The sequence below is a fragment of the Gopherus evgoodei genome, chromosome 17, assembly GCF_007399415.2.
Source record: "Gopherus evgoodei ecotype Sinaloan lineage chromosome 17, rGopEvg1_v1.p, whole genome shotgun sequence".
Taxonomy (NCBI): Eukaryota; Metazoa; Chordata; order Testudines; family Testudinidae; genus Gopherus; species Gopherus evgoodei.
In genome coordinates, this window is record NC_044338.1 from 23,900,087 (window position 1) to 23,922,306 (window position 22,220).

The following is a 22,220-nucleotide window of genomic DNA, read 5'->3' on the forward strand; positions in this document are numbered from 1 at the left end:
GCACAGTGCTGTTGCAAATGGGAGCAGAGATGTGGGAGGGCGTGTACAGGTGACAACAGGCCATGTCCGTTTGGACAGTGAAGCTACACACGGTGGTGCTGATGTTATGCATGGAACAGTGGGGGTGCCAAGTGGGTTGGCTGGTGTTGTGTTTGCAGGAGTGTGCCAGCAGTGCCATTGCACAGCCCTAGGGAGGGGAGGCCTGTGAGTCCCCATGAGGAGCCAGCCCAGGGGAGGCGCAGCAATGGCTGATGCAGGGCAGGCTGCTGGCTGTCGCTGAGGAAGCACCGTCCCTGCGTGATTACAACTCTGGTTTCCTTTCCTCCTCAGGCTGCTGGCTGCGGTCTGGGGGTGGGGGGAAGTGAGAGCAAGTGTCTCTCCCTGAGTCACTGAGGCCAGAGCTGTGGGGAGCAGGCTGGGGAGGAGGAGATGATGTCATGGGTTCCTGGTCTCTCCTCTCCCCCTCAGTTAGTGCTTCCAGTTCTTTGAAGTGTCTGTAGGAATTAGAAGCCACAGAAGTGTGTGCAGAGCCTCCCTGGCCAGCTGGGGGAGGCGCCCCTACGGCTGAGTGCAGGGCCCCACCACCCCAGCTGCTCACTGAGGTGCAGCCCGCACGGCCCCGGACTCGTTCTGGTTCGGAGGATGCTGACTGCTGTGCTCAAGAAGAGCCGCTTCCTGAGTGCTGGAGCCAAGTAAGTGTGGGGGGCTGCTCCGGCTCGCACCTGAACCTCTGCCGTGGCTAGGGGCACTGCGTCACCATGGGCTTGGGGCCACAGTGTGGGATAGGTTGTGATGGAGTCCTGACAGCACCCTGGGGTCCCAGCCCAAGACATGGATAGAGGGAAGGCAGCAGTCCCAAGGGAAAGGAGTGTGCCTGGAGACATACTGCCAAGGAAATAGAAACCATGGCAGGAAATGTCCCCTTCCCTCCCCCCAGCTGCCCCCACATCTCTCTCCTCACAGCCTGCTCACTGCTTCTCCTGCACTCGCCCAGTTAGCAGGCAGCTGAGACCACACCAGCTGTGGGAGGTGGAGGAGCTGAGCAGGGTGGGGGTGATGGTGAGATTCTGATAACCTTCTGGGGGCTGCGGCTGGAGGGAATTGGCCTTTCGGTGCGTTGCAGCATTTGATACCTTGTTACGCACTTGGTAAAAAATCTGGCTGCTTTTTGTGTGAAATATCCCCCTCCCCAGCACTGAGGAACTGAAAACCCCTCTGCTCCAAAGTTGGCAGCTTTACCAGCCATCTAGATGTGTGTGTGTCGGTATCTCCTTTATCAGATGGGGAACCTGAGACACCATGAAAGGAAGTGACTTATATGGGTGGGGGAGGGATGCTGGGGTTTGTTGGCCTGAGCAAGGGTTGGGGAGTCAGGTGAGTGAGCTGGGTTCTTACTCGGGATCTGACTTGGGCCAAGTGGACACTGCACCCTGCCAATGGGAGTGCCAGGGTAGATCAAAGGCAGGTGGGTTTGCTTGCTCTGAGTGGGGCTAGAGAACATGCCCTGAGGCGCTCACCATCGCTGAACAGGGGCTAAAGCAAAGGTCTTTGCATCTCCTTCTCAGCTGAGAGAGCCCAAGCAGCATGGCAAGAGGGTGCCATGTTCAGTGACCCAGCCACTGCACCCTCCCAGGATCACAGATCAACCCCAAATGTCTTGGAATTACTCATCTCTTCCTATGGAACTTCCTGCAGCCTAGCAAGTGGGGTTATCCCACTGAGATCTGTACAATGTGTGTGCACACTGGTGCTATATGTCTGAGCACATGTGTGCAGCTGTGTCTGTGAGCACACAAGCCCCAGTCAGGGTCTGTGGTCCTAGCCCAGGAGCAGGGCACCCAGAACACTGCTGCACCAGGTCCACCTGTGCAGGGTGCCCAGCTGCACATCCTTCCGGCAGGGCCAGGGCGGGTGGTGAGAGCGTGACCCACCCGCAGGGTGCGGCAGGGCTGTGCCCAGGGCACCAACAGCAAAGCCGCTCCCGCGCCAGCACTGCGAAGGTTAACGCAGCTGGGTTGCGCCCGGACGCGCGTCCTCATTGGTCAGCGTCCTCCCGGGAGAGTTTGACTCAAGCAATCGGAGGGCGGCTTCCCTGTGGGGTGACGTAATGGGGCTGCCCGGAGAATGACGTTATCGCTGATTGACATGTTATCGCTGATTGACATGCGACCCACGTGCCGGCGGAGTGGGCAGAAAGGGGAGGAGGAGGGGGCTGCAGGAGGGATCACAGGCATCCGCTCCTCACTCCGTCTCCCTGCCCCCTACAGCCCCACACCGACAGCCCCAGCCCCACTGCTCCTCACTCTGCCTCCCTGCCCCCTACAGCCCCACATCGACAGCCCCAGCCCCACCGCTCCTCACTCCGCATCCCTGCCCCCTACAGCCCCACACCGACAACCCCAGCCCCACCGCTCCTCACTCCGCATCCCTGCCCCCTACAGCCCCACACCGACAACCCCAGCCCCACCGCTTCTCACTCCGCATCCCTGCCCCCTACAGCCCCACACCGACAGCCCCACCGCTCCTCACTCTGCATCCCTGCCCCCTACAGCCCCAGCCCCACCGCTCCTCACTCCGCATCCCTGCCCCCTACAGCCCCACACCGACAGCCCCAGCCCCACCGCTCCTCACTCCGCCTCCCTGCCCCCTACAGCCCCACACCGACAGCCCCACCGCTTCTCACTCCGCATCCCTGCCCCCTACAGCCCCACACAGACAGCCCCAGCCCCACTGCTCCTCACTCTGCATCCCTGCCCCCTACAGCCCCACACAGACAGCCCCAGCCCCACCGCTCCTCACTCTGCATCCCTGCCCCCTACAGCCCCACACCGACAGCCCCACCGCTGCTCACTCTGCATCCCTGCCCCCTACAGCCCCACACCGACAGCCCCACCGCTTCTCACTCCGCATCCCTGCCCCCTACAGCCCCACATTGACAGCCCCAGCCCCACTGCTCCTCACTCTGCATCCCTGCCCCCTACAGCCCCACACCGACAGCCCCAGCCCCACCGCTCCTCACTCTGCATCCCTGCTCCCTACAGCCTCACACCGACAGCCCCAGCCCAACTTCTCCTCACTCTCCAGCCCCACACCGACAGCCCCAGCCCCGCCGCTCCTCACTCTGCATCCCTGCTCCCTACAGCCTCACACCAACAGCCCCAGCCTGACTTCTCCTCACTCTCCAGCCCCACATTGACAGCCCCAGCCCTACCGCTCCTCACTCTCCATCCCACCTCTCTCCAGCCCCACACTGACAGTCCCAACCCTCCTGCCCACCTGTCCAGCCCCACACTGACCACCCCAGCGCCTGTTCTCCATACCCCACACCCCACTGGAGCCCCACCCCCACCACTCCTCACTCTCCATCTCCGCCCCCTCCAGCCCCACACCAACAGCCCCAGCCCCACTGCTTCTCACTCTAAATCCCCACCCTTCAGCCCCACACCAACACCCCCAGCACTCCTGCCCCTCATTCTCCATTCCTTACCCCCACTCTAGCCCCATACCAACATCCCACAACCTCTATCCCCACACTGACACCTGCAGCCCAATGCCTAACCCTACCCTCCATCCCCACACTGACAGCCCAACCCCCACCCCTCGCTCTCCATCTCCACACCCCCAAACTCCAGTCCCACACTGATACCCCCCACTCTAGCCCACAACCCCTGCCCCTCACTCTCCATACTGCCCCCCACTCCAGCGTTACACTGACACTCCAGTGCCCCAACTCCAGTTCACCTCTCTCCGTACCCCATGATCCTTACCTCTCACAGCTCTCATGAACAGTTCTCCCAGCCACATGCTCCCCATTTTTCTGCATGCCGCTTCTCTACCAGGAATATAAAAAGTGATCTTCCGATGCTGTGAGCTTCTCCACAGCAGTGTCCTGCCAGAGCCCGAGTTCCAGCAGGATACATCTGGAGCTGTTGTGAATTGCACTGCTCATGCGTGCTGTGCAGTCCCGACATCTCCAGCGAGCCTAGCACCTGCTAGCGGGGTGGGAATCGGGGGGGTCGTGGAGAGCTGTAGACAAAGCACAGCAGCTGGGGCCACCCCACCGGGACTGGGGGTTCATGGGGAGCAAAGGGTTCTGCTCATCTCCAGCAGCTGGAAATCGTTAGAGTCAGAGCACTGTGCCAGGCCTAAGGACACATTGCCGTGGGGTGGGGAGAGCAGCACATCTGCAGGATGGCACTGCCCAGACAATGGGAAAGACAGTGCTGCTCGTGGAAATCATTTTTTAATGCATCTTGTACGGCGTGATGGTATCTCTTGCTGAGCACAATCTGAGCCAGGCAGATCTGCGCTGCAGTGTGAATGATGAGAACCAGCCAGGGACTCTGTACAGTGCCCAACGCAGCGAGGCCTTGATCCCTGACTGGGGCCCTAGCTGCTACTGCACCACAAATTGAGTACATGTACATCTGCACTTAAGATACTAGAGCGGTGCAGCTGCAGAGCTTCAGTGTAGACACTCCCTATGCTGACAGGAGGGATTTTGCCCTGAGAGGCTGTAGCTAGGTCCATGGAAGAATTCTGCCATCTGCCTAACGCTGTCTATACCAGACTCAGGTGGGGTGTCTCTTGGGGGTGTGGATATTTTCACATGGATGTAAATTTCTAGTGTAGCCCAGGCCTGAGATTCCAGGCCTATTACCTGTCTGTGTTACTCTGAAGCCTGGAATATTGGCCTGGGCTACACTAGAAACCATGAAACCATGGAAACAGCTACAAGCTCTTTTTGTTCAGACTGTCACCAGGTTCAGTCACCCCTGAGATCCACAGTATGTTACCATCCAGTTCGCAGGCATTGGTAGCTTACACGTTCCAGCCGTGCGACATACAGCGAGGCACGGCGAGGGCGTGTCTGCACTGACAATGCTGCAGCAGCACAGTGGAGTGCTTCAGTGAAGACGCGACCTATGTGGATAGGGGGAGTTCTCCCGTGCCACCGCCCGGAGAGGCAGCGGCTAGGTTGATGGAAGAATTCTTCCCTCCAGCAAGTGCTGCCTACCCCAGGGTTTCCCTCACACAGCTGTAGCTCTTGGGAGGTGGCATCCTGGCCAATGGGGTCACAAGACTGCTATTCAGTTCCCTTCTCCTCCGTCACCTGCTCACTCCATCCCCATGACTCACACAGACACCCCATCTGTAGCTAAACACATGTACGTTCCTAGTCTAGACTGGGCCCAAGCGTCTTCAGAGGTAACTCAACCATTCACCACCCATACTCTGCAGCTAATTGGGACTGATTGGCTGGGGGAGATGGCACAGATGTGGATCACTTGGCTCACCTGCCAAACCCATGCACCAGCCTGGGCTCCCAGCTCCAAGTACAGCTAACACGAGAGATGCTGTCGTGCTGTGGCCCCACTTCCCTCTGGGGCAGGTCCCAGTCTGTGGCTGGACAGCACGTGATGTGCACAAATCCATTGCTGCATTGCAGCCCACATGCAACAGGATGTGATTCTGTGACACTGCTTCCTCTTCTCCCCACACCAGGAGAAACCAAGAGCCAGTAGTGACCCAAACACAGCCAGTGCCTTCCCAGTGCCCCACAGCGTTACCACACTGGGAACTTATCTCCGAGGGAGGGCTCCCTCAGCCATGGCGCCCGGCTGGAATTAGCGGGGGATCTGCAGGCAACGCAGACAGGACACAGTTAGAGACCAGCAGTGGCTCCCCGAGCTACCGATCTGGGATGCTATTAGAGACCAATAGTGGTCACCCAAACTACAGAGCTCAGCCACAGTTAGACACCAGGGGAGGCTACGTGAACTGCAGAGCCTGGACTGAATTAGAGATGGAGGTGTCTGTGTGAATAGTGGGGAAGGGTGGGTTAGAGATGGGGGTGTCAGTGTGAGCCAGGGGGAGGGAGTGGGTTAGAGATGGTGGTGTCAGTGTGAGCCAGGGGGAGGGGGTGGGTTAGAGATGGGGGTGTCAGTGTGAGCCACGGGGAGGGGGTGGGTTAGAGATGGGGGTGTCAGTGTGAGCCAGGGGGAGGGGGTGGGTTAGAGGTGGGGGTGTCTGTGTGAGCCAGGGGGAGGGAGTGGGTTAGAGATGGGGGTGTCAGTGTGAGCCAGGGGAAGGGGGTGGGTTAGAGATGGGGGTGTCAGTGTGAGCCGGGGCGAGGGGTTGAATCAATGTGAACCGGGGGGATGGGTGGGATTAGACATAGGGATGTCTGTGGGAGCCGGGGGATGGGACAAACATAGAGACTGCACGTGGCAAGGAATCCTGGGCCTGGGGCCTGACATACGAAAGCCCTAGAGTGAGCAGGGGATGGCAGAGAAGGGAACTGGAAGCCAGCATCACCTGGGCATCACTATATTGAGAACAATCTGTGTGGGACCAGGCAGCTGGGAGTCCCCTAGCCACTGGTGCTGGGACTGGTGAGCGCCTTGTTGGCTGGCTGGTGGGCACACAGCGAGCAGGGCTCTCATCGCATGGTCAGAGAACGGGGATTGCCACTTACTGGGGCCCTCTGCAACAGCCATGATCAGAGACGGGAAATGGCCCTGGGTGGTTCCTGGCCTGGCTGCTGCAGCCTCTCCCTGCACAGGGTGCAGAATGGTGATGGCTTTTTCCAGAGCTGTAGAACCGGGTCTCTCCCCAAGGCAGCAGGCTGCTGTGGTGCTGCAAGTGCTGATAACCACTGGCCATCACAGCCCCGTCTGCCAGTCATCGCCATCCCCTGTGGAGCATAGTCCGTGGAGCCTTTGGCTCCGTCTCCACTATGGAGCCTGCCCATTGACCCAGAGGTGCTAGGTTCCCGGAGAAGCTAGGTTCGCCGGCAGCTCAGAGTGACGTGCAGTGATTGTGATCACTCTGGGTATGTGTACGCTGCAGTTAGACACCCGCGGCTGGTCTGCGCCCACTGACACGGGCACGCGGGCTCAGGCTTAGGGCCTGGGCTGTAGGACCCTGCGAGGTGGGAGGATCCCAGAGCCCGAGCTCAAACATCTTTACCACAAGTAAACAGCCCTTAGCCCAGGTCAGGGGGTGTCTACATGCAGTGTAGACATACATCTGCACCAGAGCTGGAACAGCGGCTCTCCCAGAAGCCCACAGGAGGCTGGCAGCCCCCTGCCAGAGGAGCAACAGTCTCTCTCTTTCTCCATCAGCATTTGGCAAAGCTCAGAGCTGCCCACACAGATGGGGTCAGGGTTCCAGAGCTTCCCAGTTGCGCAGACGCTGTCAGGCTGCAGCCCTGAACTCACGTCTGCTCTTCACTCTGCATGGGGGGATGGGGGGGCCTAAGCGTCACCAGGCTAGTTATGTGATGGGGGAGGGGCTGAATGTCCCTGGGGCAGGTACATGATGGGGGAGGGGCTGAATATCACTGGGACACACCCCATCCCAGGATGGGGGAGGGGTTGAGCGTAGCTGGGACCTGACCAGGAAGGGCTGAGCATTAACTCCTGCTGTGCTGGGAGGGAGCGTGAGGCACCTGCCTTGTCACTGTTAGCCCAGGGGAAATGAGCAGGCCTGGGAGAGGCCAGCAGGATGCAGTGTGAGCTGGAGAGCAGGCAAAGCTGGCTGGACCCAATGCACGCCTGGTGCAATTCCCCTGCAGTCACTGGGACAGCCGCAACGCCAGGGGTGGGTTGGTGAGGAGTGAGGTCTGTAAGGCCGCTTGCCTGTCTGCAGCTGCCAGGTCGCGGTGACATGGTGGCTCGTGCAGATGTGTGAGGGAGGGGAGCTTGAGCGGGGTGCGGGATGGGTGACAAGGAGCAGAGACCAGCAGGGCCATACGGGAGGGAAGAAGGGCAGCTCAGCATGGAGGGCCGGCGCTAGCTGGGGCAGCCCCCGTGCCCGGAGTACAGCAGCTAGTCCTCTACTGTGGGGCGCACAATCGGGCTGGGGCTGCAGATGCCACTGACAGGCAGGGTTTCCTCTGCAAGGGCCCAGAGCTCAGCCCTGCAGGCGTTTGGGGAGGTAGCGCGCAGCAGGAGCAGCCCAGCCCCATGGTACTGCGCCTTTCCCGTGGCCGGGCAGTGGGGAGGGTCACGCTTGCATGGTGCCCTCGTTCGGATCCCAATAGGTCACGGGCAGGCTCTTCAAAGGGCTTTGCTGTCCATGATCCGCCCTCTTGCTACTGCAGGTGCTGTGAGTGCGGGGCCCTGCTGTCCCACCAGTACTACGAGAAGGATGGTCGCCTCTACTGCAAGAAGGACTATTGGGCCAGGTTTGGGGAGCTGTGCCACGGCTGCTCAGAGCAGATCACCAAGGGGCTGGTCATGGTAAGTACCATTTATCAGAGCAGAGGCGTTGTCCCCTGTGAGCAGCCTGAATGTGGGTGCACCTAAGGAACAGCTTAAAGTGAGGGGCACAGGGCTCTCTGCGATCAGCCCAACCCGGGTGCGAGGCCTGACCCTATGCAGTCATTTACTCCTTTGGAGCACTACCCAGCCAGACCGGCACTGAGATCAATGCTATCACAGCGTGCAGACAAGCAGAGACTCAGGCCCAGGGCTCCTTGGATTCTGGGGATTCCCACAAACCTGGTGGGCTTGTGGCTAGCAGTGACTGGACATTCCCAGCCCAGCTTCTCTGCAGGGCAGCGTGGGACATGACCTGGGGCTGAAGCTGAAGATGTGGGCGTTGCTAGCTAGTGTCATCTAGAGATGAGGTCATTGGAAAGGGGGTAGTTTCCAGCAGTGGGCGAGTAAATAAGTCACACACACAGCAGGGAGCCTGTCACACATACCCAGCACCATGGTAGGAGAAGCCAGGCGCATGCACCAGCAGGGGAACTGGTACAGCTTCATGCTACAGGTAAGGGCCAGACTGGGAGCTGCGGCCACTGCCCACGAAGGGGAGGGCCAGGAATGATGTTGCTTTCCAGCAACCGGGCCCCTTGGCCATTGGAGGCGGGATTGAGGGGCTTGTTGATATCACTAATGTCACTGGATTTTGGGTGGAAACTTGTAACCTCAGATTTCTTGCCTGAGGCAGATAAGTGGCAATTAGTCAGGGAGCTGGGAGAATAGCCAGGGTGCACTGACGTGGTCAAGTGCCATATCTATCCCCTTTGCAGACAAGGGGTCAGTAGTGATACCCATAGGTGCTGGGGGAGGCTGCCGCACCCCCTTGGTGGAAGTAGCAATAAAAACCCAAATACGTGGTTTCAGCACCCCTGCTGGGACCCCAGTGATGGCAGTGGAGTCACGCCTGGTGAGAGAGGTTCCAGCCCCAGGAGTTAACGGGACATTGTCACGTCAAAAGCGACTCAAACCTCCTGTCCTCCATTCCTGGGGAGCCCCAAGCTGACAGCACTGGCAGTCTCACCTCCCTGTCCGTGACTCACTCTGCGTCTCACTCGCTCAGCGTGGGCAGCACAGAGCTGCTGATACCTCTCGCTTCTGTTTGTCTGGTGGGCCCTCTGTGGGGAGCGATTTGGCGCAGGTTTTACTGGCAAACTCCCAACCTTCCCCATGCGAGCAGCTGTGCTAGTCAGTGCCGTGCTGGGGCTGCAGCGCCCGCTCAGCACGCAGGGTTTGGGCTGCAGGGGATGTTTACATCCGACAGTCACTACCTGCCAATTGATTGCCTTTCGGTTCATGAACACTGTCCTGCTGGGTTTATACAGCTTCACCCCAGCACATGTGGACAGGGCCTCTGAGACTGAGCCCAGGAATCCCCCAGGGCCTGGGCCTCTGACACAGAGCCCAGGGATCCCCCAGGGCCTGGGCCTCTGACACAGAGCCCAGGGGTCCCCCCAGAGTCAGGACCTCTGAGACAGAGCCCAAGGGTCCCCCCCCGGGAATGGGCCTCTGAGACTGAGCCCAGGGGTCCCCCCAGGGCCAGGTCCTCTGAGACTGAGCCCAGGGGTCTCCCGCAGGGAATGGGCCTATGAGACTGAGCCCAGGGGTCCCCCCCAGGGCCAGGGCCTCTGAGACTGAGCCCGGGGATTCCCCCATCGATGGCACCTCTGAGACTGAGCCCAGGGGTCCCCGCAGGGAATGGGCCTCTGAGACTGAGCCCAGGGGTCCCCCTAGGACCAGGGCTTCTGAGGCTGAGCCCAGGGGTTCCCGCATGGCAGCTCTCCTCCATGCTCAAATCTCTTTCCGAACCCCAGGGCTTAACCTGTGCATGTCCTGCATGCCCCCCAGGAGAGCCTGTCCCCGCCCAGGTCACCCCAAAAGAGCTGTGTTCGGAGGTCTGGTCCAGCCAGGCAGGGAGCCGAGCCAGCAAGTGCCTTCCGGGCAGCCCTGCCTCTGCACTTCCCGTCTCCCACCCAGGGTGCTTCAGTGAAGTGCTGTCATTGCCACAGCGGGGAAAGGCCGGGCTGGGGAGGCCAGCCATGTGACTATGCCGCAGCCCAGGGCACTTCCCCTTGTTTACAAGCACAGGGCAGGGAGGGGCTCTTTGCCCCACCCCAGCCACGGGATGTAGTGCCCTGGCCATGAGAGCAGGCCCTGGGGTCCCATCCAGGCTGTCCCCACTGGGCAGGGCTGCTCCCAGGGCTTTGTCCAGCCAGGGGCGAAGAGCTCTCACCCTCAGCAGCCTTGGCCTGGCCATCAGGGCGCATTTTCCTTTACTACATCTAATCCTGTGATTCCTGAGGTGCCCTGGCTGAGTAGCTGCCCTCCCTGCTCGGGCTCTGCAGGGCCTTAGTGCTGTCTCTGTCCCCCACTTGTCCCTAGGCCAGCTCCCTGAATCTCCTCTCACTGTGGGCTCCCTCCAGCCCCGGAGCCTGTCTGGCTTTTCTCCTGAGGCGCCCAGAGCAGAGCCTGGTGATCCTGGCTCTGGCTCCCCAAGCAGAAGAGAAGGGCCGGGCCCCTCCCTGCTAGGGCACGAGGCCATCACTCCACACCACCTCACAGACAGATCCCTGCCTGGTGGGCTCCCCTCACCGCCTGGGTGGGGGTGAGCTCCCAGCACATGGCAAGTGAGAGGCGGACTCCTGCAGCAGGGAGCAGGGATCCAAGCCCTGAAGGCAGGATCCCTGGTGCAACCCCTTAGAAGAGGACTTGGGGTAATCTTGCTTCAGAGCCTGGCCCAGAGCCACGAGGGGGCCCAGGGTTGCCGTTCCTTGTGCCCCAAATGCAGGTGAGGAATAGTGGGGCAAAGCACTGCCTTGGCCAGACCTGCTCCAGCTGCTGTCGCACCCCCGGTGCTGAGGTTCCTGTAGAGGAGGCACAAAGCTGTCAGAGCTGGCTCCTCTCCTACCAGAGGGCCCCTGCATGGGGGAGTTTCCCAGGGGGCTTTACTGCTGTGTTGTATGTTGGTGCCAAGGAGCCACCTAGCACCAGTGAATGGGGCCCTGTGTCCATGGGCAGAGCTCACGGGCAGAGGACCAGAGAGGAGGAATGGGCTATAGCACAGGGCAGCAGGGAAGTGGATCTTGCCAATAGCACCATGAGGGAGCTCAAGCTCCGGCTGCTGGGGTTCAGAGCAGGGATGCAGGATGTAACTCCTGCCTCGCCCCATCATTGGCCTGGACCCCCCATGAACCAGTCCCATGCGCCTGTCCAGCCATGGGGCCAGCAGCCTGTGGGGCTCAGGCCCAGCTGCAGGAGGCTCTTCCAGGCACAGCAGAGGAGTGCATTGGGCAGGATGCTTGGCCCAGCGCTCGCCCGGCTGCTCCCTGAGCGGTGGGGGGTGCAGCCAGGTGTGCACGCTCAGCCCTCGCTCTGTATCTCCTGAACAGGTGGCTGGGGAGCAGAAATACCACCCGGAGTGCTTCAGCTGCCTCAGCTGCCGGGCGTTCATCGGTGACGGCGACACCTACGCGCTCGTGGAGCGCTCCAAGCTCTACTGGTATGTGGGGCTGGGCTCACACCCCTCCCCCCAGGGCCGGGCTCACGTCCCCTCCCACCCGGGCCAGCGTCATGCCCCCTACTGGGGCACAGTCACACCCACAGGGGCCCACCGCAAACAGCAGTGGCAATGATTCCAGCAGGTACTCGACTAGTGGCCAATGGGCTGATCCATTCCAGCGGGCGGGGGGGGTACCGGACTAGTGGCCAGTGGGCTGATCCATTCCAGCGGGTGGGGGGGTACCGGACTAGTGGCCAGTGGGCTGATCCATTCCAGCGGGTGGGGGTGTACCGCACTAGTGGCCAGTGGGCTGATCCATTCCAGCGGGTGGAGGGGGGGTACCGGACTAGTGGCCAGTGGGCTGATCCATTCCAGCGGGTGGGGGGGTACCGGACTAGTGGCCAGTGGGCTGATCCGTTCCAGCGGGTGGGGGGGATACCAGACTAGTGGCCAATGGGCTGATCCATTCCAGTGCGTGGGGGAATACCGAACTAGTGGCCAATGGGCTGATCCATTCCAGCGCGTGGGTGGGTGGAGGGTACCAAACTAGTGGCCAGTGGGCTGATCCATTCCAGCACGTGGCAGGGGGTACCAGACTAGTGGCCAGTGGGCTGATCCATTCCGGCATGTAGGAGGGGGGTACTGGTCTAGTGGCCAATGGGCTGATCTGGGCCATCCTGTGTTGTCCCACTAACTCTTGGGACTGCTATGGCCCCACTGTGCTCCTGTTCTTGGGCCCACGTCCCAGTGCAGCCTTCTGGACACAGTGGGGAGAGTGGGGCAGAGTATAGCCCAGCTGTGGCACATTGCAGAGTGGGTGCTCAGCGAGTCCCCCTCTTGGGACATGCCACAGACTGAAATGCACTGTTAGGGAGCACGGGGTGAGCCCCAGCCCGCTGTTCACTGCCTCTCCTGAGAGGGGCTATTCCCCTCCACAGGCCAGCGCCTGGGTCCCCCTTGCCCTGAACCCATCTGCAAAGAAAAACTGCTAACAAACTGCTCATGGCGTCTCTCCTGTCTCCCCCCGCTGGGTCTCTGCTCCGCTGCCCTCCTCCCCACCTCTCCCAGCGGGCACTGCTACTACCAGATGGTGGTGACCCCGGTGATAGAGCAGATCCTGCCGAACTCCCCGGGTGCCCGGATCCCACACACTGTCACACTGGTGTCCATCCCAGCCTGCAGCGACGGGAAGCGAGGGCTCTCTGTGTCCATTGACCAGCACTGCAGCTCCCAGGACTGTGGCTCAGAACACTCCCACACGGTCCGGGTCCGAGAGTAAGTATCTGCCCCAGGGCAGGGGGACGATGCTCTAGCACCAGCAGGGAGAGGGGAGCATTCCACAGGTAGCAGGCTTGGAGCTAGTGGGCACAGATCTCCCTGGTGCAGTGGGAGCCCCTCTGCCAATTCTCACAGCTCTGTGCATGGGGAGGAGGCCAAAGAGCCCTGCAGACTGAATCCAGCCCCCCCACCCCATGCACACACCCTGCTTCACCCTTCTGAGGGGTGGGAGTTCACATCCCGTCTAGTGCCAGCAAGGAGGGCCCCAGGTAGAGCCACTTGCAATGGGATCTGTGTGTGCAGCACCAAAACCATCCCCCAAACCCCTTTGCCGGAGGGGCCACTGAGCAGCCAAGAACAGGGGAGAATCCCCCCGCCCTGCCCAAGTGGAGGACACAGAAGCCACTGGGGCTGGGGGTGTCTGGGCCAGTCTCTTGCAGGGGTGGCTGGGGCATTAGCCTGTGGTGCTGGCGGTGACCAGGTGTCATTTTGTATGCAAGGAGGTGGGGGGCACTGGTGCCTTCTCTGCCCCCAGTGGGTGAAACCTAAAAGCCTCTTCACTGTGTGGGGTGGGGATGCCTGGGACCCTCGAACTCCATCCAGGGGGCTGGACGTGGGGCTGCGTAAGCCTGTCCCCATGCAGGTGTGGCGGGAGCTCACTGCACTGTGTGTGCCCTGCCCCCAGAGTGGACCCTGACTGCATCAGCCCCGACATGAAGAACTCCATCCACATTGGAGACCGTATCCTGGAGATCAACGGCACCCCCATTAGGCACGTTCCGCTGGACGAGGTATGTGCCCTCCCCATGCTCCCCCAGCCAGCCAGCAGGGCCCAGGCAGCTGCCCAGGGACCTGAGTCCCTCACTCTGTGCCTGCAGATTGACCTGCTGATCCAGGAGACCAGCCGCCTCCTCCAGCTGACCATAGAACACGACCCCCACGAGGTGGTGGCCCCTGAGTCGGCGCTGGAGAGCAGCCCCCTGGCCGACCTGCACAGCCCCCAGCGCTCACCGGCCTGCATGCCTGGCGGTGAGGCCAGCGCTGTCAGCCAGAGGACAGTCATGTAAGGACAGAGCTACAAGCATGCCCAGCATGCTGCTGGGTGGGCCGAAGGAAGGGTTGAGGGTGTGAGAGCTCCGGTGGGATAGAACCTGGGGCCCCTGCGGCCATGGCCCAGCTGACTTACTGTGTGCTTTGCCTGGCTCTGCAGGAGGAGCTGCAGCATCGACAAGTCCCCGTGCTCCAGCTCCTTGGGCTCCCCTGCCTCCCAGCGCAAGGACATCAGCCGCTCCGAGTCGCTCCGCATTGTCTCCCGCACGCACCGCATTTTCCGTCCCTCAGACTTGATCCACGGCGAGGTGCTGGGGAAGGGCTGCTTTGGACAGGCCATTAAGGTACCGCCCACCCAGCTTGGGCCTCCGCTGGTCCCCATACCCACCCATCTGGTAACCCAGCTTCCCCTCTCGCCCCCAAGGTGAGAGCCCAGGAGAGCAGCGGCCAGGCCCCTCAGGCCACTGTCAGGGTTTGCATTGCAGATCCCTGTCCCTTCTCCCAGTGTCACCTGTGTGATGGGCTCATCTCTCTTGTCCCCCTATTATCCTGTAACTGTCCCACCACACGGGGAGGTGGGTCTCCCAGTGGCTGCCATAGAGAGGCGAGGGCCCTTCCCCACTCCAGTATCCATTGCAGCCCCACCCTGCTGAGAACTGCTTCTTGCAGCAGGGAGCTGCGGGGATGTGGCTGCTCCCCCAACACTCTGCCCCTCTCTGCCAGGTGACGCACCGGGAGACAGGCGAGGTGATGGTCATGAAGGAACTGATCCGCTTTGATGAGGAGACCCAGAGGGCATTCCTCAAAGAGGTGAGTCCACACTGCTTGCTGTTGCTGAGCCCTGATCTCACTCCAGACACACCCTGGCCCATCACAGTCTCTGTCCTTCAACCCTGATCCTGATCCAACCCAGTCTCTGTCCCTCTCCTACTCCTCAAGGCTGAAGGAAGGCTTTTCATACTGTCTCAACAGACCTCATGAGCAAACTAGGGACACCTAGATGCACTTACTGTAAGATGTTTGCACAACTGGCTGGAAAACCGCACTCAGAGAGTAGTTATCAGTGGTTCACAGTCAAGCTGGAAGGACATAACGAGTGGAGTCCCACAGGGATCTGTCCTGGGTCCGGTTCTATTCAATAGCTTCATCAGTGATTTAGATAATGGCATAGAGAGTACACTTATAAAGCTGGCAGATGATACCAAGCTGGGAGGGGTTGCAAGTGCTTTGGAGGATAGGATTAAAATTCAAAATGATCTGGGCAAACTGGAGAAATGGTCTAGAGCAGGGGTTCTCAAACTGGGGGTCGGGACCCCTCGGCAGTCGCGAGGTTATTACATGGAAGGTCAGCCTCCACCCCAAACCCCACTTTGAATCCAGCATTTATAATGGTGTTAAATATATAAAAAGTGTTTTTAATTGGGGGGGGGTCGCACTCAGAGGCTTGCTATTTGAAAGGGGTCACCAGTACAAAAGTTTGAGAACCACTGGTCTAGGGTTAATAGGATGAAATTCAATAAGGACGAATGCAAAGTACTCCACTTAGGAAGGAACAATCAGTCGCACACATACAAAATGGGAAATGACTGCCTAGGAAGGAGCACTGCGGAACGGGATCTGGGGGTCTGAGTGGATCACAAGCTAAATATGAGTCAACAGTGTAACACTGGTGCAAAAAATCACTGTGGGCTGTATTAACAGGAGTGTTGTAAGCAAGACACGAGAAGTAATTCTTCCTCTCTACTCAGCACTGTTACTCAGCTGGAGTATTGTGTCTGGTTCTGAGCACCATACTTCGGGAAAGATGTGTACAAATTCGAGAAAGTCCAGAGAAGAGCAACACAAATGATGAAAGGTCTAGAAAACATGACCTCCGAGGAAAGATTGAAAAAATTGGGTTTGTTTAGTCTGCAGAAGAGAAGACTGGGAGGGGACATGATAGCAGTTTTCAAATATGTTAAACGTTGTCACAGGGAGGAGGGTGATAAATTGTTCTCCTTAGCCACTGAGGGCAGGATAAGAAGCAATGGGCTTAAATTGCAGCAAGGGAGGTTTAGGTTGGACATTAGAGCTTTGTAACTGTCAGGGTGGTTAAGCACTGGAACAAATTGCCAAGGGGGGTTCTGGAATCCCTGTCACAGGTATTAAGAACAGGTTAGACAAAACCTGGGGATGGTCAGAGTCAGACAAGCCTTAGTCCTGCCTCAGTGCAGGGGACTGGACTAGGTGACCTCTTGGTGTCCCTTCCAGCCCGACATTTCTATGACTCTGAGGGGACCCAGCCCAGTGGGGGCAGGGGAAAGGCCTTTTCTTGGACTCCATCCATGCCCTCTTGGGCTCTCAGCAGCAGCGCTGTGTTAGGCTACTCACTTTGTGACCCCATCGCAAAATGTAATTGTGAACAGGGAATTGTCATTGAGTGGGAGCATTTCTAGTGGGGTCCTGCAGGGATCGGTTCTGGGCCCTAGGCTATGTAACCTTTTTTATCAATGACCTGAAAGAGAACACAAAACCATCACTGCTAAAGTTTGCAGATGACAGAAGACTTGGGGGATGGTAAATAACGAAGAGGACAGGTCACTGTTTCAGAGAGATCTGGATCACTTGGTAAACTGGGCACAAGCAAACAATGTGTGTTTTTAATACAGCTAAATGTAAATGTCTGTGGAACAAAGAGAGTCAGCCACACTGCCCTTGGAAGCAGGGACTCTGAAAAAGATGTGCAGGTCGTGGTGGATAATCAGCTGAACAGGAGATCCCAGTGCAATGCTGTGGCCAAAAGGGTTAATGTGATCCTGGGAGGCATAAATGGGAATCTCGAGTAGGAGCAGGGAGGTTATTTTTCCTCTGTATCTGGCACTGGTGTGACCACTGCTGGAATCCTGTGTCCAGTGCTGGTGCCCGCAGTTCATAAAGGATGTTGGTAAATTGGAGAAGGTTCAGAGGAAAGCACAAGAATTATTAGAGGATTAGAAACCTGCCTGATAGTGATTGACTCAAGCAGCTTGATCAGTTTAGCCTAAGAAAGAGAAGGAGTGAGCTGATCTCAGTCTGGAAGTACCTACCTGGGGAACAGAAATTTGGCTCTTCAGTCTAGCAAACGAAGGTCTAACAAGACCCAACAGCTGGAAGCTGAAACTGGACAGGGGTAGATTACAAATAATTGAGTTTTTTTAACAGTCAGAGTAATTAACTCTTGGAACAACTGATAAGGGTTGTGATGGATTCTATTTTAAATCAAGATTGGCCATTGCTCTAGGAATAAGTGTGGGGCAGGTCTCCGGCCTGTGCACTACAGGGGTCAGACTAGATGGCCTCAGTGACCCTGCTGGCCTTGGGATCCATGAAACAATGACCATGGTGCTTTGGCTCCCATAGGTGAAAGTGATGCGATGCCTAGAGCACCCCAATGTGCTGAAGTTTATCGGGGTGCTATACAAGGACAAGAGGTTGAATTTCATCACAGAATACATCAAGGGGGGGACCCTACGAGGCATCATAAAGAGCATGGTGAGCAGGGGAGCTGCCCTGGCCTAGAGCTCCAGGTGCAACTCGGGGGTTGGACATGAGAAATTTTGGACATTATGACACTGTTGGTAGAACGTACGTCTTTGAGGTGGCTGGGCTGTGCCCATCGGACGATGGCCAGGGCTCTCCTGGGGCAGGGGTGGCTGGGCTGTGCCCATGCAGACTATGGCCAGGGCTCTCCCGGGGCAGGGGTGGCTGGACTGTACCTGTGCAGATGATGGCCAGGGCTCTCCTGGGGCAGGGGTGGCTGGGCTGTACCCGTGCAGACGATGGCCAGGGCTCTCTGGGGCAGGGGCAGTTGGGCTGTGCTCATGCAAGCCATTGCTAAGCGCTTCTGGGCAGCCTCTGAGCCATGGCCCAGGGCCTGCTGCAGGACAGGGCATGCAGGCAAGCACCCCTTCCCTCTCCTGTCACTAATGGAACCCTTCCACCCGCAGGACAGCCAGTACCCATGGAGCCAGCGCGTGAGCTTTGCCAAGGACATTGCGTCTGGCATGGTGAGTGTGGGATCTCAGCAGAGGTAGTGCCCATGGGTTGAATTGCTGTGGGAGGGTTTGCTGTGCACATACACACCTGGCTTATTGGTGGGGGCAATGGGACACTCCAAACAAAGCCACACGAGGGATTGCATGCAGGGGAACCAGTGGGGCAAATCCGGTGCTCCGGTCCGGTCCGCCATACCAGTAAGATATTTATAGCTGGTATAGCCTACCGGAAAGACAGAGGAGGAGCCTGCCCCCAGCCCTTCCATGGGGCGGTGTCTCCTCTGTCTGTATAGCAGCCCCGCCGGAGGACTGCCGGGGGTAGCTGTCGGCATTCTGCTCCTTTCCTTTCTGCGGTGCCCAGTGGGGAAATGAACAGAACGCCGGCAACTCCTCTGGTGCGGTTGTACCGCTCCCATCCCGGCCCCCAGCCCTTCCACACAACTGCCTCTCCTGAGTCCTCCGGCCCGGAGTCTCCGGTGCAGCAGGAAGAGGACAGAGCTCCCCCCCCCCCCCCCGCAGGTAATGTGGGGTGGATGTGGATCATGGGGAGGGGACGGGAGAGTGCAGGGGCCTCAGGCTTGGGACGGGGTGGGGAGGAGTCACGTGGGGATGTCCCATGCCCCCCCCCTTTGTGTCCCTCCCATGCGTGCAGCATACCGGCAAGAAACGATTTCTACTTGCACCACGCTGGGGAACAGTCAGGAGCTCAGTGTTCGTCTATAGATGCTGTGCATGTACAGGCAGGCACAGTACGGGTGTTTATGGGGGCATTGCTGTGCCCATACAGGCAGGGCGCTGTGCGGCGTTTATGGGGGAGTTGCTGTGTATGTAGAGGCGGGGGTGCTGTGCAGGTATTTTTGGGGGTGTTGCTGTACATCTACAGGCGGGGGCACTGTGCAGCTGTTTATGGGGGTGTTGCTGTACATCTACAGGCAGGGGTACTGTGCGGGGTTTATGGGGGAGTTGCTGTGTATGTAGAGGCGGGGGTGCTGTGCAGGTATTTATGGGGGCATTGCTGTACATCTACAGGCGGGGGCACTGTACAGGTGTTTATGGGAGTGTTGCTGTGTATGTAGAGGCGGGGGCACTATGCAGGTGTTTATGGGGGTGTGGCTGTGCATGTACAGGGAGGGGCACTGTGCAGGTGTTTATGGGAGCGTTGCTGTACATGTGTGGGCGGGGGCACTTTATGGGTATTTATGGGAACGTGCAGGCCGGGGTGGTGTGTGGGTGTTTCTGGGGGCATAGCTGTGTATGTAGAGGGGGGGGCACTGTGCAGTTGTTTGGGGGGCATTGCTGTACATGTACAGGTGGGGGTGCTGTCAGGGTGTTTATGGGGGCATTGCTGTGCATGTACAGGTGGGGGCGCTGTGCGGGTGTTTATGGGGGTGTTGCTGTACATGTACAGTGGGGGCACTGTGCGGGTGTTTATGGGGGTGTTGCTGTACATGTACAGTGGGGGCACTGCGGGTGTTTATGGGGGTGTTGCTGTACATGTACAGTGGGGGTGCTGTGCAGGTGTTTATGGGGGTGTTGCTGTACATGTACAGGTGGGGGCGCTGTGTGGGTGTTTAGGGGGGCGTTGCTCTACATGTACAGCAGGGGCGCTATGCTGGTGTTTATGGGGGCGTTGCTGTACATGTACAGGTGGGGGCGCTGTGTGGGTGTTTAGGAGGGCGTTGCTCTACATGTACAGCAGGGGCGCTATGCAGGTGTTTATGGGGGCGTTGCTGTACATGTACAGGTGGGGGCACTGTGCAGGTGTTTAGGGGGGCGTTGCTGTACATGTACAATTGGGGGCGCTGTGTGGGTGTTTATGGAGTTGTTGCTGTGCATGTACCGGTGGGGGCACTGTGGGTGTTTATGGGGTTATTGCTGTACATGTACAGTTGGGGGCACTGTGCGGGTGTTTATGGGGTTGTTGCTGTACATGTACAGTTGGGGGCACTGTGCGGGTGTTTATGGGGTTGTTGCTGTGCATGTACCGGTGGGGGCACTGTGGGTGTTTACGGGGGTGTGGCTGTGCATGTACAGTTGGGGGCGCTGTGCGGGTGTTTATGGGGGCGTTGCTGTACATGTACAGGTGGGGGCGCTATGTGGGTGTTTAGGGGGCCGTTGCTCTACATGTACAGCAGGGGCGCTATGCAGGTGTTTATGGGGGCGTTGCTGTACATGTACAGTGGGGACACTGTACAGGTGTTTAGGGGGGCATTGCTGTACATGTACAGGTGGGGGCGCTGTGTGGGTGTTTATGGGGTTGTTGCTGTACATGTACAGGTGGGGGCGCTGTCTGGGTGTTTATGGGGTTGTTGCTGTACATGTACAGGTGGGGGGTGCTGTGCGGGTGTTTATGGGGGTGTTGCTGTACATGTACAGGTGGGGGCGCTGTCTGGGTGTTTAGGGGGGTGTTGCTGTACATGTACAGCGGAGGCGCTGTCTGGGTGTTTATGGGGTTGTTGCTGTACCTGTACAGGTGGGGGCGCTGTCTGGGTGTTTATGGGGTTGTTGCTGTACATGTACAGGTGGGGGCGCTGTCTGGGTGTTTATGGGGTTGTTGCTGTACATGTACAGGTGGGGGGCGCTGTCTGGGTATTTATGGGGGTGTTGCTGTACATGTACAGGTGGGGGCGCTGTCTGGGTGTTTAGGGGGGTGTTGCTGTACATGTACAGCGGAGGCGCTGTACAGGTGTTTATGGGAGCGTTGCTGTGCACGTACAGGCAGGGGTGCCATAGGCAGCGTTGAGTGCCAGCGTGCTGCCCCCATGTAGGAGGGTGCAGTGAGTTGGTGCCGTTCTGACCTCGGTCCTTGCTCCCCCAGGCCTATCTGCACTCGATGAACATCATCCATCGTGATCTCAACTCTCACAACTGCCTGGTGCGGGAGGTAAGTGCTGCTGTTTGCTGAGCCAGGCCCAGGTGCCATCTTGGCCTCCGCACAGAGCCCTGGACCTGGCTGGGAGCCGGGCAGGCGGCCGGCAGCCGTGGCTGAGAAGGCCCAGGCTGGTGTGCAGCAGGGGCTGACTCCAGACTCGGCACTGCGTGGTTCTGCTACCATGAGTGGTTGCAAGCAGCTGCCTTGGCCTTTGCCTGCCGGCGGTGACCTGTGCCCGTCTCTCCTGCTCAGAACAGGAGTGTGGTGGTGGCCGACTTTGGGCTGGCCCGGCTCATGGTGGATGAAAAGAACCAGCCTGAGCAGCTCAAGAACCTGAAGAAACCGGACCGCAAGAAGCGCTACACGGTGGTGGGGAACCCCTACTGGATGGCCCCAGAGATGATCAATGGTAAGCGGAGAAGCTGGGGCACGGTTAGGAGCGCTAGACCCAGGGCAGCCAGGGTATCGCGGGCATCTGCAGCCGGGGGGCACATCCATGACCTGGCAGTGCTGGGCCTGCCTGTCCTCACGCCACCGGAGGGCAATGTAAGGGGCAGGGGGAAGCAGGGCCTGGTAGGGGCTGACCTGTCTCCTCTCTCCCTGCAGGCAGGAGCTACGATGAGAAAGTCGACATCTTCTCGTTTGGCATTCTCTTGTGCGAGGCAAGTGTCTTCCCGGGGGCTCAGAGCTGCTGTGCATCCCCTCAGCCCTGCCCCCACCCCCTTCTGCACCTTGCCCAGCCCCCTAGTTCCTGTGTCCGGGTGTCCCTGCAGCGCTAGGTGGCTTCATGCTGCCTGGACGGAGCTCTCCATTGAGTTGTGCTGGGTCCCACTCCTAACCCCTGTGCTCCCCCAACCCCAGATCATTGGCCGGGTCAGCGCCGACCCCGACTACCTGCCCAGGACCATGGACTTCGGCCTCAACGTGCGAGGGTTCCTGGAGCGATACTGCCCTCCTGCCTGCCCCCCAAGCTTCTTTCCCATCGCCGTGCACTGCTGCGACCTGGACCCTGAGAAGAGGTGAGCAGGGGAGCCCTGGCCAGCCCCAGGCAGTGAGTGTGGGAGAGAAAGGGACCGCTGGTCCCATAAACGCTCGCACAGCACCCCCTGCCTGTACACGCACAGCAATGCCCCATGCACCTGGCTCCCTGCTGACAGAACGAGAGACTCTGGGCTGGAGGGGGGAATTGAACAGTGCTCCTGCCCCCTGCAGAGGGCGCTTTCCCCCTGGGGCTGTGG

General features: G+C 59.2%; 1 protein-coding gene across 2 annotated transcripts in view; it reads left to right on the forward strand.

Annotated features, from left to right (window-relative positions):
- Positions 1-22,220, forward strand: part of LIMK1 (LIM domain kinase 1) — a 29,960-nt gene that overhangs the window by 5,245 nt on the left and 2,495 nt on the right. The window contains exons 1-14 of one of the 2 annotated variants that reach the window (XM_030536710.1): positions 405-692; positions 8,108-8,246; positions 11,660-11,769; positions 12,838-13,044; positions 13,733-13,838; positions 13,926-14,110; positions 14,258-14,441; positions 14,821-14,907; positions 17,476-17,607; positions 18,063-18,122; positions 20,929-20,994; positions 21,235-21,391; positions 21,589-21,644; positions 21,844-22,001. In XM_030536710.1, the coding sequence (XP_030392570.1) occupies positions 643-692; positions 8,108-8,246; positions 11,660-11,769; positions 12,838-13,044; positions 13,733-13,838; positions 13,926-14,110; positions 14,258-14,441; positions 14,821-14,907; positions 17,476-17,607; positions 18,063-18,122; positions 20,929-20,994; positions 21,235-21,391; positions 21,589-21,644; positions 21,844-22,001 (1,697 nt within the window). In that variant the 5' untranslated portion in view covers positions 405-642. Of the gene's footprint in view, positions 1-404; positions 693-8,107; positions 8,247-11,659; positions 11,770-12,837; positions 13,045-13,732; positions 13,839-13,925; positions 14,111-14,257; positions 14,442-14,820; positions 14,908-17,475; positions 17,608-18,062; positions 18,123-20,928; positions 20,995-21,234; positions 21,392-21,588; positions 21,645-21,843; positions 22,002-22,220 lie in introns of those variants that run through there. The other variant, XM_030536709.1, reaches the window with a different exon arrangement.